This window comes from Gossypium raimondii, chromosome 4, assembly GCF_025698545.1.
Source record: "Gossypium raimondii isolate GPD5lz chromosome 4, ASM2569854v1, whole genome shotgun sequence".
NCBI lineage: Eukaryota > Viridiplantae > Streptophyta > Magnoliopsida > Malvales > Malvaceae > Gossypium > Gossypium raimondii.
The window spans coordinates 17,487,117-17,503,569 of NC_068568.1; the positions used below are offsets into that span (position 1 = coordinate 17,487,117).

Genomic DNA, 16,453 nt, shown 5'->3' on the forward strand with positions numbered 1-16,453 from the left:
TAACCCCCTAATAAGGTTCTAAGAGCTAATATTTATAGTGTTTGTGTTAGATGACCAAATTTGGTCAATTACAAGCTATGTAATAGGTTAATTATGATTGTGTAGATGAAAACACCCTTGATAGTCATATCGGTCTCATTGGGCCGATGTCGTGAAACTGACCACCTCTAGACATACGCACGCCTAGAGTGTGAATACTGCAATAAAATGGAGAATTATGAGTACTCCGAGGATCGTACCTAAGGGAGGCGAGTACTAAATAAATTGTAACCTAAACACTTAAAGATCTAATTAATACTTTTAAATCAGTTATAGTACGATAGTAAAATAAGATATATATTTTTTAGGGTTTTTAAATTAATAAAATAACATAACATAAAAGAATTAAAATTGCAAGAGATAAAGAGAAATAAAGTAAATCAAATCTGAAGAGAGGTGATTAGCTCGCTTTAGCAATCTCAATCAAATGTCGTCTCGGGTTCTTCAGCAATCAACTAGTCGCTACCCTATAAGGATCTTCTAATCTTCCACTAACATAATGAGTCAACAAGAACTACTTATCTTCCGACATCATAGTCTAGACTAGTTTGGGGTCAAGGTGTTCACGAATGGGTAATATCAAATTCGGGTTAATTCCCACCTTGATGACTTCCTAGGGTTGTCAGGCCTAGGGTTTGTTTCATGTTATTCCTTTCCCAAACAATTGATCCCTCCAATAGCCTTACAAAATAGTTAAAAGATCATGCTTCCACTCACTTATCCCCCGTAGAAGGATTAGTTTCTCATGGCTTTCATAAACAACATGGAGAAGATGGAACAATTAATCATAATGAATGAATAGTAGAGATTTAAAAAAAATCTTGATCGATATTGATAATAAATGTGAATCCACAAGAGTTGATCTCCTTTACAACTCAGATCTCTTGAAAGAAAATAAAGAACAAAATAAACGAAACTTTGAAAACATAAGAAAACAAAATTAAATCTAAAGAGAGAATCTCATCTAATCGATTGATGTCTATACTATAAGCCAAATGAGCCTATTTAAAGTCTTCAGGTAGCCGTCGTCCTTAACCCTAGGTTAGTTGACGTTCCCGAGCTTTAAGTTTGATTGTGTAGACCAAAACACCCTTGCTTCATTTTTTATTCTTATTACAGAGTCAATTTCACAATACACCAGGACCTATATCGAGACATAGCAACCAGTCTACTCCTCTGCAGCTATCTTCAAGGGTATGTCACGACACTACTAGCCTATATCTTGACATTAAATCCAATTTCTTACTTTCTTCATTATGCTTTCTATGTTGCGACATCAAATTTTCCATGTTGCATCATAGCTTCTGGGATTGGCCCAAAATGCCTTCTAATAGTCTCCTGCACACTCACGTAGTACGTTAGTTCTCCCTTAGGCCTCATTCGGCCCTAAAGGTTAATAAAAGACGTAATTTGCACATTTTATTAAATGTAAGTAAAACTAAAGAAGCTCAATTAAAACATAATGAAAATGCTTATATTCAAGCTCCTTAAATGTGGAAACTAGTTTAATCTGCTACACTGAATTACTGTAGATAAAACTCCCCTAAACTTAAGTCATTGCTTGTCCTCAAGCAACATAAACAAAGATGACAAATAAAAATGATGACCCTTTAGCCAAAATAATACAAGTATTGATTTCAGAGCATATGACTGAGGCATTTCATGCTTGCTAACAATTTCAACATGATGAGTAGTTGACATACCACTTTTGACCACAAACATCTAAGTTCAGTATGTTTCAAAATCTACAAGTATTAAGGGTTTCATCTATAGGGGTTCATCAACAAATCATACAAGTACTTTGATTATCCGAGCATAATACAAATATTCATTTATGTGAATGTTTAATATGATCTCCATTCATGTATAAGGATTTTTCAAGTATTTTTTCTACTCATTTTACTTTTGTTTTGTTGATTTCTCTTTTATTTTGCACTTTCAAGCTAACCTATAGTTCTCACATAACACTAATCCTTCATATTTCTCTTTATTTTTACAAACTCCGCCTTAATGTATCTACTTAACCCTCAATATGTATGACTAGATGTTTATAATCGTGCAGTACAGGACCAAAGAAAAAGGGTACATACAATTTATCAGTTTTAGGCTTGGGGTTTGTAATGAGGGTCATCAAGAAGTGTCAATAACCTTAAAAAATGGTACTAAAGGTGAAATATAAATAGGATAGCTTTTTGGCCTTAGATGTGTTCCGAACAATGCCTTAGGTCATCCCTAAATATCTCATCATGCACAAATTTAATCAACCAAACAAACACAAATTCAACCATTTATCATTCATACTAGCATGCTTGTTTCCTTGTATTTTCTATGTCACTTGGTACAAATGATGGCTTAATACCTATTTACAGTGTAACATATAGAACTTTAGTAGTCCAATAATCAAAACTTTAAAATAGCCTATCATCATGCCAAATTTATTCATAAACACAAGCAACCTATGTACATGCTCCTAACCAATCACTTGTATGTCTACAAGCTCAAGCACACTGAAAGACAGAAAAAATCATAGAAAATTTAAAATTTAAAAACAACCTATGATTCCCTCCACACTTTAGTTGATAGAAAAAATCATAAAAAATTTAAAAGTTAAAAACCACCTAGTCATCATCCCCGTCGTCCTCCTATTCTTCTCCTTCCTCTTTGCTTTCCTGCATTTCTTCTTCTTGTTCCATATTCGTCAGACCAACATATCAGGTGTATACTTGGGGATTCAAATATTATTTTTCCTAAAAAACTCTTGAAAATTTGGTCTTGATTCTTCCATCCATTGAATCATCCAATCTAACTTTGGATGACTATTCTCACCAACGTCTTGTTGAGCCCGTGCCAACCTTTGTGACGAAGTGGGTGTAACTGCCGTTTGCTATTGTCGCTTATTTCAGTCTCTTTTCTGTTTGGCCTGTAGCTCGATGTATTGTTGGAACAAGGTGTCCCCAATAATGCTTAGGGATGGCTTCAACGACTGCTCATTGGATATCATAGGTACACCCAACTTTTTGCATAAAGCTGTCACTAGATGGGGAAAGAACATTCCCACATTCTGGCTACTAATGCATCTCCTCATGTTGTGGTGGATCCATTTGCGAACACAGACCTTTTTCTGCAAAATAGCATAAAGTAACACTGCTTTAAAGGCATTAACGTTACAAACTACAATTTATAACTTTTGGTTTTTGAAAAATAAGTTTTGATTTCTGGTATCCTCATTTATGATTCAACAAAAGTGGGTTCCTTTCATTTTCCTTTTAATTTATTAAAACATATATAATTTTTAAGGTTATTTTATATGTAATTTTAATATCTAAAATATAAGTTATATATTTAAATTAAATTTTATATAAAATTGATATTAATTGTTTAAAAAGTATTTAAAATTTAAAATTTATATATCAAAATATTAATGAATTATAATAAAGTGTTTTTATTTTTATAATAATTTAAGTTGATATATTCCATATATTATAATATTAATGAATTTGAATGTCACTTAATGCAAATTTTCTATATTACAACATTAGGTTTAACATAGACATTTCACTTTTGGGTTAGTATTTGGTAGGGGTGATATTGGTTCGACTCAGTTGGGTTTTTTAGATGTCTTGAATTGTCCATCATAATATGATTCGACTCGGTTTCGTTCTCTATTTTTCCATATTAAGTTTTTGTTTTGGTTTTTAGACTTATTTTGATAAAATGAGCTTTGCTTTATGGCTTTTGAATATTATTTGACAAAATTTTAAGGTCTTTTTCATAAATATTTCTAAAAAACAAGAATTTTCAAGAATTTTTAAATTATTTTAAATGTAAATTTTTTTAAGATAATAAAAAATTAAAATTAGTTATATATTAATAAAAAGCAGAATTCGATTTGGTTCTAGGTAACCATGATTTTTGAACTTGCATTCCATAAACCATTCAAATATCTCGGTTCAGGTCGATTTTTTGTTTGGTTGATTTTTTTGCTAAGTCCTAGTATTTGATACATTGACAATGTACTTTAGTTTTATTACACAAGCATCTTTAAAAAATTGTCATGTGATTCTTTTTAAAAAAAAAAATATTTTTAATATTTTACTATACCCTATAGAACACTTATAAACCCTTTTACTATGTTTGTTAAAACTAAAACTCCACTAACAATATACTAAATAATTTATCATTATTAAAAAAGAACCTTTTAATAGCGATTACATCAAAATTTTTAAAATAATTTTTAAAAATCATAGTTATCAATGAGAATGGTGGAGGTTGCATAATGACAATGGATGAGGTTCCATAGTTTCCATTAAACATTTAACCATCTTTTTTTTCTGTATATTTGTGTTCTACCTTTCTAAATTTGACATTTTCTTATAGCTCCTTTTGTAAATCTTGTAAAAGGTTTTTGTACAAGAAAAAACTTATTGAAGTGAAAAGAATAGAAAAGAAAAAGAGTGATAAAAAGGAGTAACCACAAAAACATCGAATGGATTCACAAAATAGAAAATTAAAAAGAAACGTTGATTAGCCATTTCACGAATTAACAAACTAAAGAAAGGATAAAAAAGAAAAAGAAAGTTTGTTTCTTTATGTGAACGTCCCATGTGGGTTGGTGGAGCCATGAAAACTATAAAAACACGGATTCCACTATCCCCTTAAATTTCATGATAATTACAATGTGCACCTTGCAACTATCAATAATTAACGTTTCTAAATCCTTGCATTATTGACCTTCTTTACAATATTTATATGGAAGAAATTGTTGTAAAATGGGACCCAATTCCCCATTCCAAAAACCCAAAACTCACTTGCCCTTTTGTTTTTATTTTCGGGGCTTCCTAACCAAATTAAATACCCTAACATCTCCCTTTAATTAGGAAAATTTTACAAATTAAAAACCCAAATTAAGTGTAATTAATGTACCCTCTCTTTTGAAAAAACAAAAGGAAAATATATAAGGTTCAGTAATTAAAGGAATATTTGGCATATATAAAATAGTTTTAGGACCCAAAAGGTGCTCGGTGAGGAATTCCTTTTCTTCGCCTTGCATTTGAAGGAGGTGGGGGAGGCGTGGAAGGGTTAATGTCTCGTTGTGACCCTTCGCGCATTTCTTCTTCTTCTTCTTCCTTTGATATTATTATGCCTTCTTCTTCTATGTTAAAACTTGCATTCCCGGTGTTCCTCTTTATTCCTACAAGCTGCTAAGTTAATATTATGAATGAGATTAAAAACCCATTGTGTTGTTTACTCAATCCAAGCATCTATAGTGAGAAATTGATAATGATGATCAATGTGGTGTGTGGTAGTTCTGATGGTAATGTCTATATATATGCATGTAATGAGGGATATATGTTGATGATAATGTGAAGCAAAATGGAGAAGATTAAGAGGGATTAATTTATGCTAACCTTACAACCCAATGAGCAAAAACGAAAAGGGTCCAAGAGGGTTCTTCCACAGATATCACATAAATGAGAAACTCCTAGTTTCCCAGATTTTGGTTGAGGCCTTTCATTCAGGAATAGAACCCTGGCACTATTTATCACATAAGTTTGTACCCCACTTATATCCAACACTTTCTGAATCTCTGTAACCCTCACTACATCATGATATGATGATCTCCTTATCTGACAAAACACAAACTAGTTCGTGTTCAGAACATGGTTTTTTTTTTTTTTTTTTACAACATGGAAATGAGAGACCAAATTTGGAGCATTACCTGAATTACTTGATGATCTTTGTGTTTAGAAGAACGGCAATAAAAGCAAAATGAATCTCCTTTACAGTCTAAACAATACATGTTGCATTCACTCCTACCTGCATCTCCATGACTTCTGCAAACTGTGAAAAAGGCCGTACTTAGCAATGACTCTAGCCATGGCGGCACCAGCATTGTAGCCATGGCAATGGCAATGGCAATGGCAATGGCAATGATCAGAAATGGGGATGTAGCCAAAGGATCAAAATGCAAAGCATAAAAAGAGAAAGAGAGAAAAAAAGGGGTAACAAGAAATCGCAACTTAGAAATCAACCAACAAAAACAACGCCTGGACTAAGGTACAAGGCTGATAAACAAATGCAGCAAAGGGGTCGACGGATGGGATCGATGGTGGTGGCTGAAGTTTTTGGACAGCCGTTGGATGGAATAGACAAGGATGGCTTTGGCGCTTACGCTACTTTTGGTTCTTCTTTTGCGTCTCTACGTAGGCACAAGGTCGGCCCCCCCTTAGCTACGCAACTGAAGCTTCAATGAAATAGCTGTTCACACAATTTGATCACCACCTAACTTTCCGCCACATGGGCAGCCTCCACGTGGCTTAATCACCATGGTCTACTTTAAATTAAGGGTCCCACTGTTTTAGATTCTTTTTTATTTTTTCATTATATGCTTTTAAAAATAATTTCTTTTAAGAAAAAAAAGGCGAAATGATGGTCTTTCCACAGGGTTCCCTTGAAACGGCACGCTTTGGCAAAGGATTTGGAAATTAAAAAAGGATTTTTATATTTTTAAGTACGGAATTATAACAAAATAATATATTTTATGCTATTAATAGTACTCATAAATGAAGTGATACTGCCAAAATTTTACATTTTGTGATTATAACATTGAGGATTGATGTTCATAGATTTTTAAAAATAACATATCGAGGTTTTCAAATTAAAATGTGTGGGAAGAGTCAATTTTAATTTGACAACAAAACCATATGATGAACCTCTCATAAGGGGAAGGAGACATGAGTCACAAAAGGGGCACATCAATGAAAGAATAAATTGAAAATATAACTTGGTTTTTCATATGATTTTATATTAATTGAGATTTATCTACTTATGAAACATTCTCGCTTTTATATCCACAAACCATATTTACTAAGAATTAATTTAGGCAGCAAGTGAAATCATATCAGATTTAGGGAGTAAATAAATACCTTTAGAAGCTTAATGTATAACTTCTTCTTATCGTATTGGGGGAAAATAAAATACACAGCTGTTTTATATTAGTATAATAAATAGTTGTAGGGTTGCCAGCTCCACATTGCTTTTGGGTGGCTTCCAGCACCGCACTGCATAAGGAAAATGTCTTAAGAATTTATTTGAAATTAAATTTTTTAAAACATTGTTTAGCTTAAAAAAGATATTGATAATCCTAAAAGTTAAGATGTAATGCTAATCACATCAGAATCTTATTTTTTAGCATAACAACTTTAAGTTAACTATGAGATTCTAGGGATATCATTCAATTTTTGCCCTCTTTGTTTTCTTTTATAAATAAATAATAATAATGTTCATGTGAGCAATCATGGACCAAAAGTATGTGCATTCCATTAAAGAGGGTTTGCTTTATAATAACATTTTGCTGGAAAAAAACAAAGCAAAGAAAAAAATTTTAGAGAACATTAAATTATATCACAACCATGTGATTGAAAGAAAAGTTTAATATTAAAAGTATATTTATAAAAGGTTTATTAACAATTGAGGTAGTAAAGTATTTATGAATAAGCTCTCATTAATTTCATGTTTAATCTTTAAATATTTTATTTAAACATTTTATATAAGAATAGTAAAAGATAAAATATTATTACTCAAAAAATTCATTTCTTTTTAAAGATAAATTTATTAATAGAAAAGAAAAGTAAAATTTGGAGCATTATTATACCCAAGCCAACAAGCTTACCCTATCCACCTAAATCTATATCTATCTTAAGGTTAGCTTAGCAATGCTTCTAATATGAACATTTGGGACAAAAAAATACTTTTGAAATAAAAACATATGTCTTTGAGAGAAAAAGTGCTTTTCAAATACTAAAAATTAGCCAAACCCAAAAGCAAAAAAATTGAGCTTTATCTCAAAAGTGCTTTTTGCCCCAAAAATGTTTCTTAGAAGTATTAATAAATTAGCCCTTAGTCATGTGTACTAATATCCTTTTTTCGAAATAATAAAATCATAGACATTTTGGGGACAAAATTCCAATTGAAATGGTTTGTTTTAGATAAGACTACCTTAGATAGGAGATGAACCACCTTATTAGAATCTCGATTAGTCCAAAAAAAGGACAAGTGTTGAAAAGAATATTTCAATATAAAACAATCCTAAAATCTAAGAACCAAACTTAGACAGATCACAAGAAGATGAAGATTAAGTAAGAATGACCTTCAAGCAATCTAATTCTGTAACTACTCTATCCAGATTTAAAGATTTCAACCAAGATAAAGCCTCTTGGATCACCATGCCTTCCACCATATGTGGCTCCATTTTTGTGTGACTGAAGCTCGTATAACCCTTTACGAAATTGCCAGTGTTATCTCGAAGAACTACAACATAAGTGGTTGCATTATCATCGATGCTAACAGATGCATCATAATTACACTTAACCCGGCCATTATCTGGCCTAATCCATCTATTCGAAGCTTCTGTCAACACATCCCAATGTTTTTGAACACGATTGAATACCAATAAAGAGTTCTTCCAATCTTGCAAATATTTGTTTGCAAACTCCATAATACTAGCAGGGGAAACATTTGAATCTTGCCAAACATAGAGGTTTCTATGAAACCAAACACTCCAAGTGACCATCATAAACCTCTATTACTTATCAACATCATTAATAGACAAAATAAAAAGAAAAATTCCAAGCGTTGAATCTTGAGTCATAATCAACCTAAGAATTTTCCATATAATAGCAGTAATACTACACAGAAATAAAGCATGAACTAGATCTTCCACAGTTCCACATCTTGATCAAGTAGGATCTAAATTGCAACCTTCTTCCAGTAATATGCTTTTGACAGGGATATAATTGCGAAAACATCTCCAAAAAAACAACTTAACTTTAGGTGGAAAAGAACTAATACAAATTTTGTGCCAACTAAAGTTGATAGTAAATTGGGATATACTTGTATACATTTAGAACACAAGCTTATAACTAGAATTTCATCATACAACCCTTGCCAATTATGATGCCAAATAAGAGAATCATGTGGCTTGTGAATGCTCAAGGGTTTTTTTTATTCTAGCGATATCGACTGGTGATAAGTTATCTATATTAAGAATATCATTTACTTTTAAATGCTCCATCCTCGATAAAGGCTCATATTTGACATAGAAATTGTTATTATCTGGTAACTACGGGTCCCTAGATACCGAAATATCTGCTCTGTCTCCCAATCTCCATCAAAGATCTGTAGATAAATGATTCTGGGCTACAAAGATACTCTTCCAAATAAAAGACGAATTGTGTCCTTCCATAGCATCAACGAAGCCACATTTAGGAAAATATTTAGCTTTGAAGATTCGACTAGAAAGAGAATCGGGATTAGAGAGGAATCTCCAACCTTGTTTTCCAAGCATTGCAAGATTAAAACAATGAAATTGCGGAAACCCATGCCACCCAATTTCTTTGGTGCACATAATTTGTCCCAAGCCTTATAGTGAATACCTCTGCTATTATTAGAACCTGAGCCCCACCAAAAATAGTTCAATTTTTCAAGAGCCTCACAAGTTCCAAAAGGGATGAGAAAGGCATTCATATAGAAGGTTGTTAAAGATTAATCAACTGTGTTAATAACAATTTCTTTACCAGGTCTATAAAGTAACTTGTTCTTCCAACTGAGTAGGCACTTGCTAAGCCTTAGCGATGACCTATTTTTTCTATGCCCCACAAAAGAAGGTAAGCCTAAATAACGACTTCGATCAAGTGTTGAGTTAACACCCAGAATGGAACAAAATTCATTCTTATCAAATGACTTTCTGTTTGAACTAACCATGACCCCAAATTTAAATAAATTGACAACTTGGCCAAAAGTATCCCACTAGTCCTCAACACAGTGATTCGTCGTTTGTTCCACAGTCGATAAATATGAGCTAGCAACTTTGGTCGATTCCAATGATGTTGCCTTATTTTTTATCGTCGCGACATCCACATTATGAGCCACTTGTTGCTGAATCCAAGCCAACCCCAAATTTCTTTTGGGTGTTATTATCTCGAGCTTCCTCTCCTCCATCTCATGCGAAGCTTTGGTTGCCCGAGTTTTATCTCTATTTTCTTTAAATGAGAACAAAACAGACTCGTCGGTTTCTTCGGTTGGCACCTCCCTGGTTATGGCAAGAAAGTGTATTGACTCGTCTACACTTTCATTCATGATCGATTTAAGCTCAATGTTATCAATTAGTTCTACCTCTAAGTCTACTTTTACATCTACTTCTTCTTGCATTCGAAGCAATTACTCTAGCTAGTCTACTTGTTTTTGAATTTTCTCTAGGTTCGTTTGGATGAATAACCATAGTCTCCAAGCCTGCGATAAAAACTCTGTTGATTCGTCAAGATTCCATGAGTCTGACTTGGCCTTTGTTTGCTCCGATGTTGCTCAAACAAGTACCTATATACATCATCATCCATTATTAAATCCAATTCTTTCTGAACTGAGTAGTCGGGCATGTCACATTCTCTGTCCTAAAGCCATTGGTTTGTCAAAGCTTCGTTCATCCAGCTTCATATTTCATTACAATATACATCAACATTGTATCATGAATGCATCTCATCCAAACCTTTTTTACTTGTACATTTGGGTTCAAGATGGTTGATAGCAATACAATGGTCTTAGCGATCAAGATTGGGAACATCCTACACAATCTCGTCCACTGGAGTCATTGATTCGTTTCTTTATTGTTGCCACTCTAATAGGAACAATCTATGGCTTTCCTTAATCTCCCATTCTTTGTAATAACCTTCCTTGTATATGTAGTCATCCAAAGAAATTATCTCACTGTTAATCCACAAGTATTCATATTTATCCATGATTAAATCTGCACAATCAAAAAGGTAAATAAAAATAATCATAATAATTATTTTTTACACATTAAAAAAAATAAAATTTAGAACACTATCTAGCTCGTTTGTCTTTCGACTAATATTATTTTATAGTAATCATTCTAATAAAAATTTTCACCATTGCAATCCCCAACAACGGTGCCAAAAACTTGATCACCTCTAAATGAGTTATTGTTTAGAGTATAAATACAACACAAAAATCTAGATAATTAAATCGGCGATGTCTACAAGTACACAAGTCAAACTATAATATAGATGTGTTACAATGAAAAACTAGTAAGTATTCCAAGGATCGTACCCAAGGGATCGCAAATAGGAGAATCTTATTATTAAATTAATTTACAGAAAATAATTACTAATCTAATCAAGTCACAAGTTAGTAGTGTGAATCAAAATTAAAGTATTAAATAAACTAATTATATTAAATTAATTAACTTAAACTATGCTGATGGAATTTCCTATTTTTAGTGTCAACAATGTTAGCTCTTGGCCTATGATCGATTAAATTCCTAATTATAAACTAAGTCGTTAATTACCCTTAACAAAGTTGTTAATTACCCTTAACTATGAATACCCTCTCGATCTCATTTCACTAAGGATTACTACTTAAGTCACCCTTTCGGTCTCTTCCTAGGCATATGGATACCCTTTCGGTCTCACCACTTGGCACAAGTTATACTCAACAGGATACCCTCTCAGTCTCACCCGACTCGATGTTCTACTAGGGGCGTCACTCCTTAATATACTAAACACTCTTCAAATAAACACCCAATTTCAGATAAATAATTACTTAATCGTTTAATTAGTTCCATAATCGAATCATACAAGATAGAAATAAATAACAAAGATTTATTCTAATATTCATACAAATGTTAATTGGCCAGAGAAATGAAATATAAATAAAAGAATAAAATAGAAGAGTAAATAGAATGCTCATGAATATATATTGAAGCGTGGTTCTGAAGCAATCTCTGGTTGCAATAGTCTTTACATTAGAATAGAAAAGTTCCGAGTAAGCGAACATAAAAATAAAACTAAATACAAAGAAAACTATGTGGCTAGGTCTAGAATTGCTTGTCTATTAGGGTTACAAGAACCTCTTTATATAGGCTAATTTTGGAGTGATTTATGCCTCAAATGCCCTTGATACTTTTTGTGCAAGTAATAAATAAAATTTGAGAAAATATGCTAAGATACTGTTGCTGATGTCATCATTTCTTACACCCCGCTTTCAACCTGTGTCTTAACACAGGTCAAGCTGTGTCTCAACATAGGGGGTATGTCGCAACATAGGGGAATCTGTGTTGCGAAACGATACCAATTTCTTGAATTTGGAGTTTCAGTTTCTCGTGTTGCGTCTCAGGAAACTTGTGCTACACTCAGGTGTCATCCCTAAGGCTTTTGGGCTTAGAAATACACATTTTGTACACTCAAATAAGCTCATTAAATCTCCCTAAGGCTTGTATCAGCCTAATAGGTTAAGTAACATCGATTTATGTGTAAAAATGCTTATTTTTGTACTTAGGCTACTAATGCTAAAAATACTATAATTAATACTAAAATGCCTAGAAAACAAGCTCCTAAAGTGCCAAAATGTACCAAAACTACAACCTTATTTGGTGGTAGGTCAATTGAAAAATCTCAATTGAAACTCTCCATAATGCAACGATCTATGCCTCTACCACGCTCCCACGTATAACCAAAACCCAAAAGAGGAACTTCTATAAGATTACATGTAACACCCCTCACTTATTTTCGTCACCGAAATAAGGTTACTGGATGTTACCTATCAAAACAGAGTAATACACGCTATAATAGATTAAAAAATTCCATACATTTACTAATGATGTTATACATAACTAAAAACATGTTATGCATATTTTAGTGACGTTAAAACAAGCTTTAAACCTCTTAAAATTTAGATATAGTTTGAAGTTATGAAATAAATTATAAAACTTTAAAACTTTGGATAAGTATCGATACCAAGTAAATAGGTATCAATATTTTACAATAAGTATCGATACGAAAATATTTATCGATACCATTTGGCATTCCTCCAATTCAAAGTATCAATATTATTTTGAATGTATCGATACAAATTAGAAAATATCGATACTAAACAAAATTATCGATACCAAATCAGTATTTTGTAATTCTTGAAACTATTCAATTGGTTAAGTATCGATACTTTAGTCCATTTTATTAATACTTACATAAAGAAAGATAAAAATCACAAGTTGAAAAGTCCATTTCATGCACAAACCTAACTTATTTCATATAAACATATAGGTAGCTTTTATCATGTATAAAAACTAATTCAATTCCCTATAATATGCCAAAAACAACACTTAAAACCATCTATCCCAAATGTCTAACCAATGTGCTACAATTGACACTTCAAACCAAACATTCACAAGCTATCAAACAATACTATTTAAGCACCATTCAATATCCATATGCATATAGAATACAATCAACTAACCTTAACAAGTAAGCTTATACAAAATGAATTATTTCAATCAAAACATCATTCATCATTTCACAAACACATAACTATCTTTAAAGTCATTTTATCTTATCACTTACCAAAACTAATCCAACCAAATCATAACCAAATCCATTCATTCAAGTATATCAATGGTAATATATCAAAAAGTACTAACCACCATAAGCCACAACCATATTTACATAACCAAAACACACCATCACTTGAATATATACATAAGAAGTTAAAACACCTACTATATGCCACTTATAATTAAAACAAAATGATCAAAAGTTCTACCAAGTCGTTGAATGAATTGTGTGAGCTCCAACTTGACTTGCAACTGACCCAAAACTTCTGATAATCAACAAAGAAACCAAACACAAAAGATGTAAGCAAATCATTACTTAGTAAGCTCTTATTAAACTTAAACTTTAACTTACCATATAGAATATAATTCAAACAATTCATAAATAATTTCATAATCAAGACCATGAGGTCACTTATCCCCTATACACAACACAAATCTCACAAGGTTAGTGAGTTCTTAAATGGAACATGTAACATTAGCATGCCATAATACATAAACAAATAAATACCTTTGGCACATAAATCAACCATCACATACTCTTCTAACTTTTCCCATTTTCATTTCAATTATACGTTTCAAATATCCATTTCATAAATTCATTTCCATATAATCATCTCGTATAACTCGTTCCTATATCCATTTACACCTAATGAACCACAATGAAATAACATTGGATACATGGGAGAATGCTCGCACAAGTTGTAACATTAAAGGCTCACATGAGTTGTACCTGTAAATGCTCATACGAGCTATGGGTCAGAATGTTAAGTTACATGATCACATGAGTTGTGAAGAATCTGCAACAAATGCAAGATCTTAGCCATCGGTAAGACATCAAAGACCAACACTCGAAATAGTAATAACCCTAATGACATGTCATTTGTATCCTAAGCATTCACAAGGTTCATACGAGTCACATTTCATATCTATATCATTTAAACAAATACACATTATTTCATCACAAGAATTCATCTATGTAGTTTCCCATTGTCGAACATAACCTTTAACTTAATTAACATTACAACTTAGTCCATTTCATCATTTACCATTTATCAAGAAAATAAACTCAATCATAATACATATAGATTGATATTAAATCACAAAAACAAAAATTAATTAGTTTAAGCAACTCACGAACTTACCTAATCGAAAACGACTATGAACGTAACACCGATGTTTACTCCACTAATTTTCCTTTTCCATGATTATTGTCCGGTTGATTCATTTTTTAGTCTAAATAATAATTTTAATTCAATTAACCATTTAAAACAATTAAAAAATTAAAATTATGAATATAAACCCTTTTATCATCATTTTACAATTTTACCCTGAAATTGTACCATTTATGCACTTTAGTCCTTAAACCCGAAACTGTCACATTGAACAGAATTAAACAAAAACCATGCTGGTTGAATTTGCTATAGTCTCTATATAGCCCATATTTATCACATTTTCACATGAATTTCATGCATCATTACTATTTTAACAACTTAGTCCTTAAACTTTAACATCAACCAAAGCCGCTTTACAAAATAGTCCTACATAACTATTAAGCTTGTAAATCTATCACCAAACGTCAAAAGCATCTTATCGAAACCATTTTTATTTTTATTTTGAAAAATGGGGGATCGACTTTGAAAATAAAATGGGAGTCGCCACCGATCCTTTATTGTGGTGTGATCGGCTCACCTTGAAAATGATTTTGGTCTGCGAAATTTGAGAAAACAGGTTCGGGAGTCGATTACGCATGAGGAAGGGTTAGCACCCTCGTTACGCCCAAAAATTGGTACCGAATCGATTTTTTAATGTCTTAATGTCGAAATTTTGAAAAGATTTTAAAATTCGATCCCTTTTTTAAATAAAATGAGTTGGATGATAAGATTCACTTATTCCAAAGAAATAAATTGTCACACTCAGTAAGTTAGAGTGCAACATTTCAAATCTTCAAAATTAAATTTATCTTTTGACTTTTAAACCCTATGCATTTTGAGAAGGATATTGGATTATTTGGGTCAAATGAGAAAATCGAAACCCAGTAAGTTAGGGTTCGATTTCACAAAATTCCTAAATATCAGACATTGCCTTTATTTTTAAAATCCTCGTCTCGAGAAAATAACATGTCATATCCAATGCGTTAGGACACAATGTGTCGAATTTCCGAGAGTGGGTTTTTATTTGAAATTTGTATGTTTTAAAAAAATTTCTGATTATTTATATTCGACGAGGAAAACTGGAACCCATTACGTTAGGGCTCAATTCTTTCGAAGATTCCAAATGCCGAACTTTGTGTTATCTTGAAAACTTTCAAATAAAATGATTTTAATATTTTGATGAATCATAATTTTTAAAACGGATGTAGCGTGATTGAATGGTGAAATATAATGCAATAGGATAATTTGTAAGTTACAATACATACTAGTGAACGATAAATCATCAAATAATATGAATAAACAATGGATAAATTCAAGCAAGAATAGCAACAACAATCTCGATCATACAACATTCAAAAATTAAATGAATTATTAATTAATTTTTGAGATACACTAAAAAGAAGAAAATTATAATAAATAAATCATACGCACAAAGAGTTGTAAAATGAACAATACTGAGATATATAAGTATGAAAATAGAGTAAAAAAAATGTTATAAGGAGAAAATCAAAATTTATAACATAATATACACATATTAATTTAAAAGAGTAATAGCTATGGAGTGGAAAACTTAATATAAATAATATATAAACACTTTTAAAAGAAGACTTAACATTAATAATTAATAAATCCATAATATAAAGATTAAACGTAATTTAATATCAATAATATTACATAAAATATTTATAAAAGATGAATTAAAGAGAAAAAAATAAAAGATAATTATATATATATATATATATATATAAACATATCGATTTACATACAAATATGCTAAATTTAAATAATGATACCTAGCAAATTTCAAATAATAATACATATAAAACTTAAAACAATAATTAAACTCAATCATTAAATTAAA

The 16,453-nt window shown here is 31.5% G+C and overlaps 1 protein-coding gene across 2 annotated transcripts; it reads right to left on the bottom strand.

Annotated features, from left to right (window-relative positions):
• Positions 1–4,539: 4,539 nt before the first annotated feature.
• LOC105767766 (protein RGF1 INDUCIBLE TRANSCRIPTION FACTOR 1) lies at positions 4,540–6,251 on the bottom strand. Of its 2 annotated transcripts, none has more exons than XM_052629534.1 (3): positions 5,759–6,251; positions 5,448–5,666; positions 4,540–5,237 (listed from the first exon to the last, which is right to left on the bottom strand). In XM_052629534.1, the coding sequence occupies exons 1-3, from the start codon at positions 5,939–5,941 to the stop codon at positions 5,040–5,042; spliced, it is 600 nt and encodes a 199-aa protein (XP_052485494.1). In that variant the 5' UTR covers positions 5,942–6,251; the 3' UTR covers positions 4,540–5,039. The 2 variants fall into 2 exon arrangements, with proteins under 2 accessions (XP_052485494.1, XP_052485493.1); XM_052629533.1 differs by having other exon boundaries at positions 4,540–5,240.
• Positions 6,252–16,453: the final 10,202 nt, after the last annotated feature.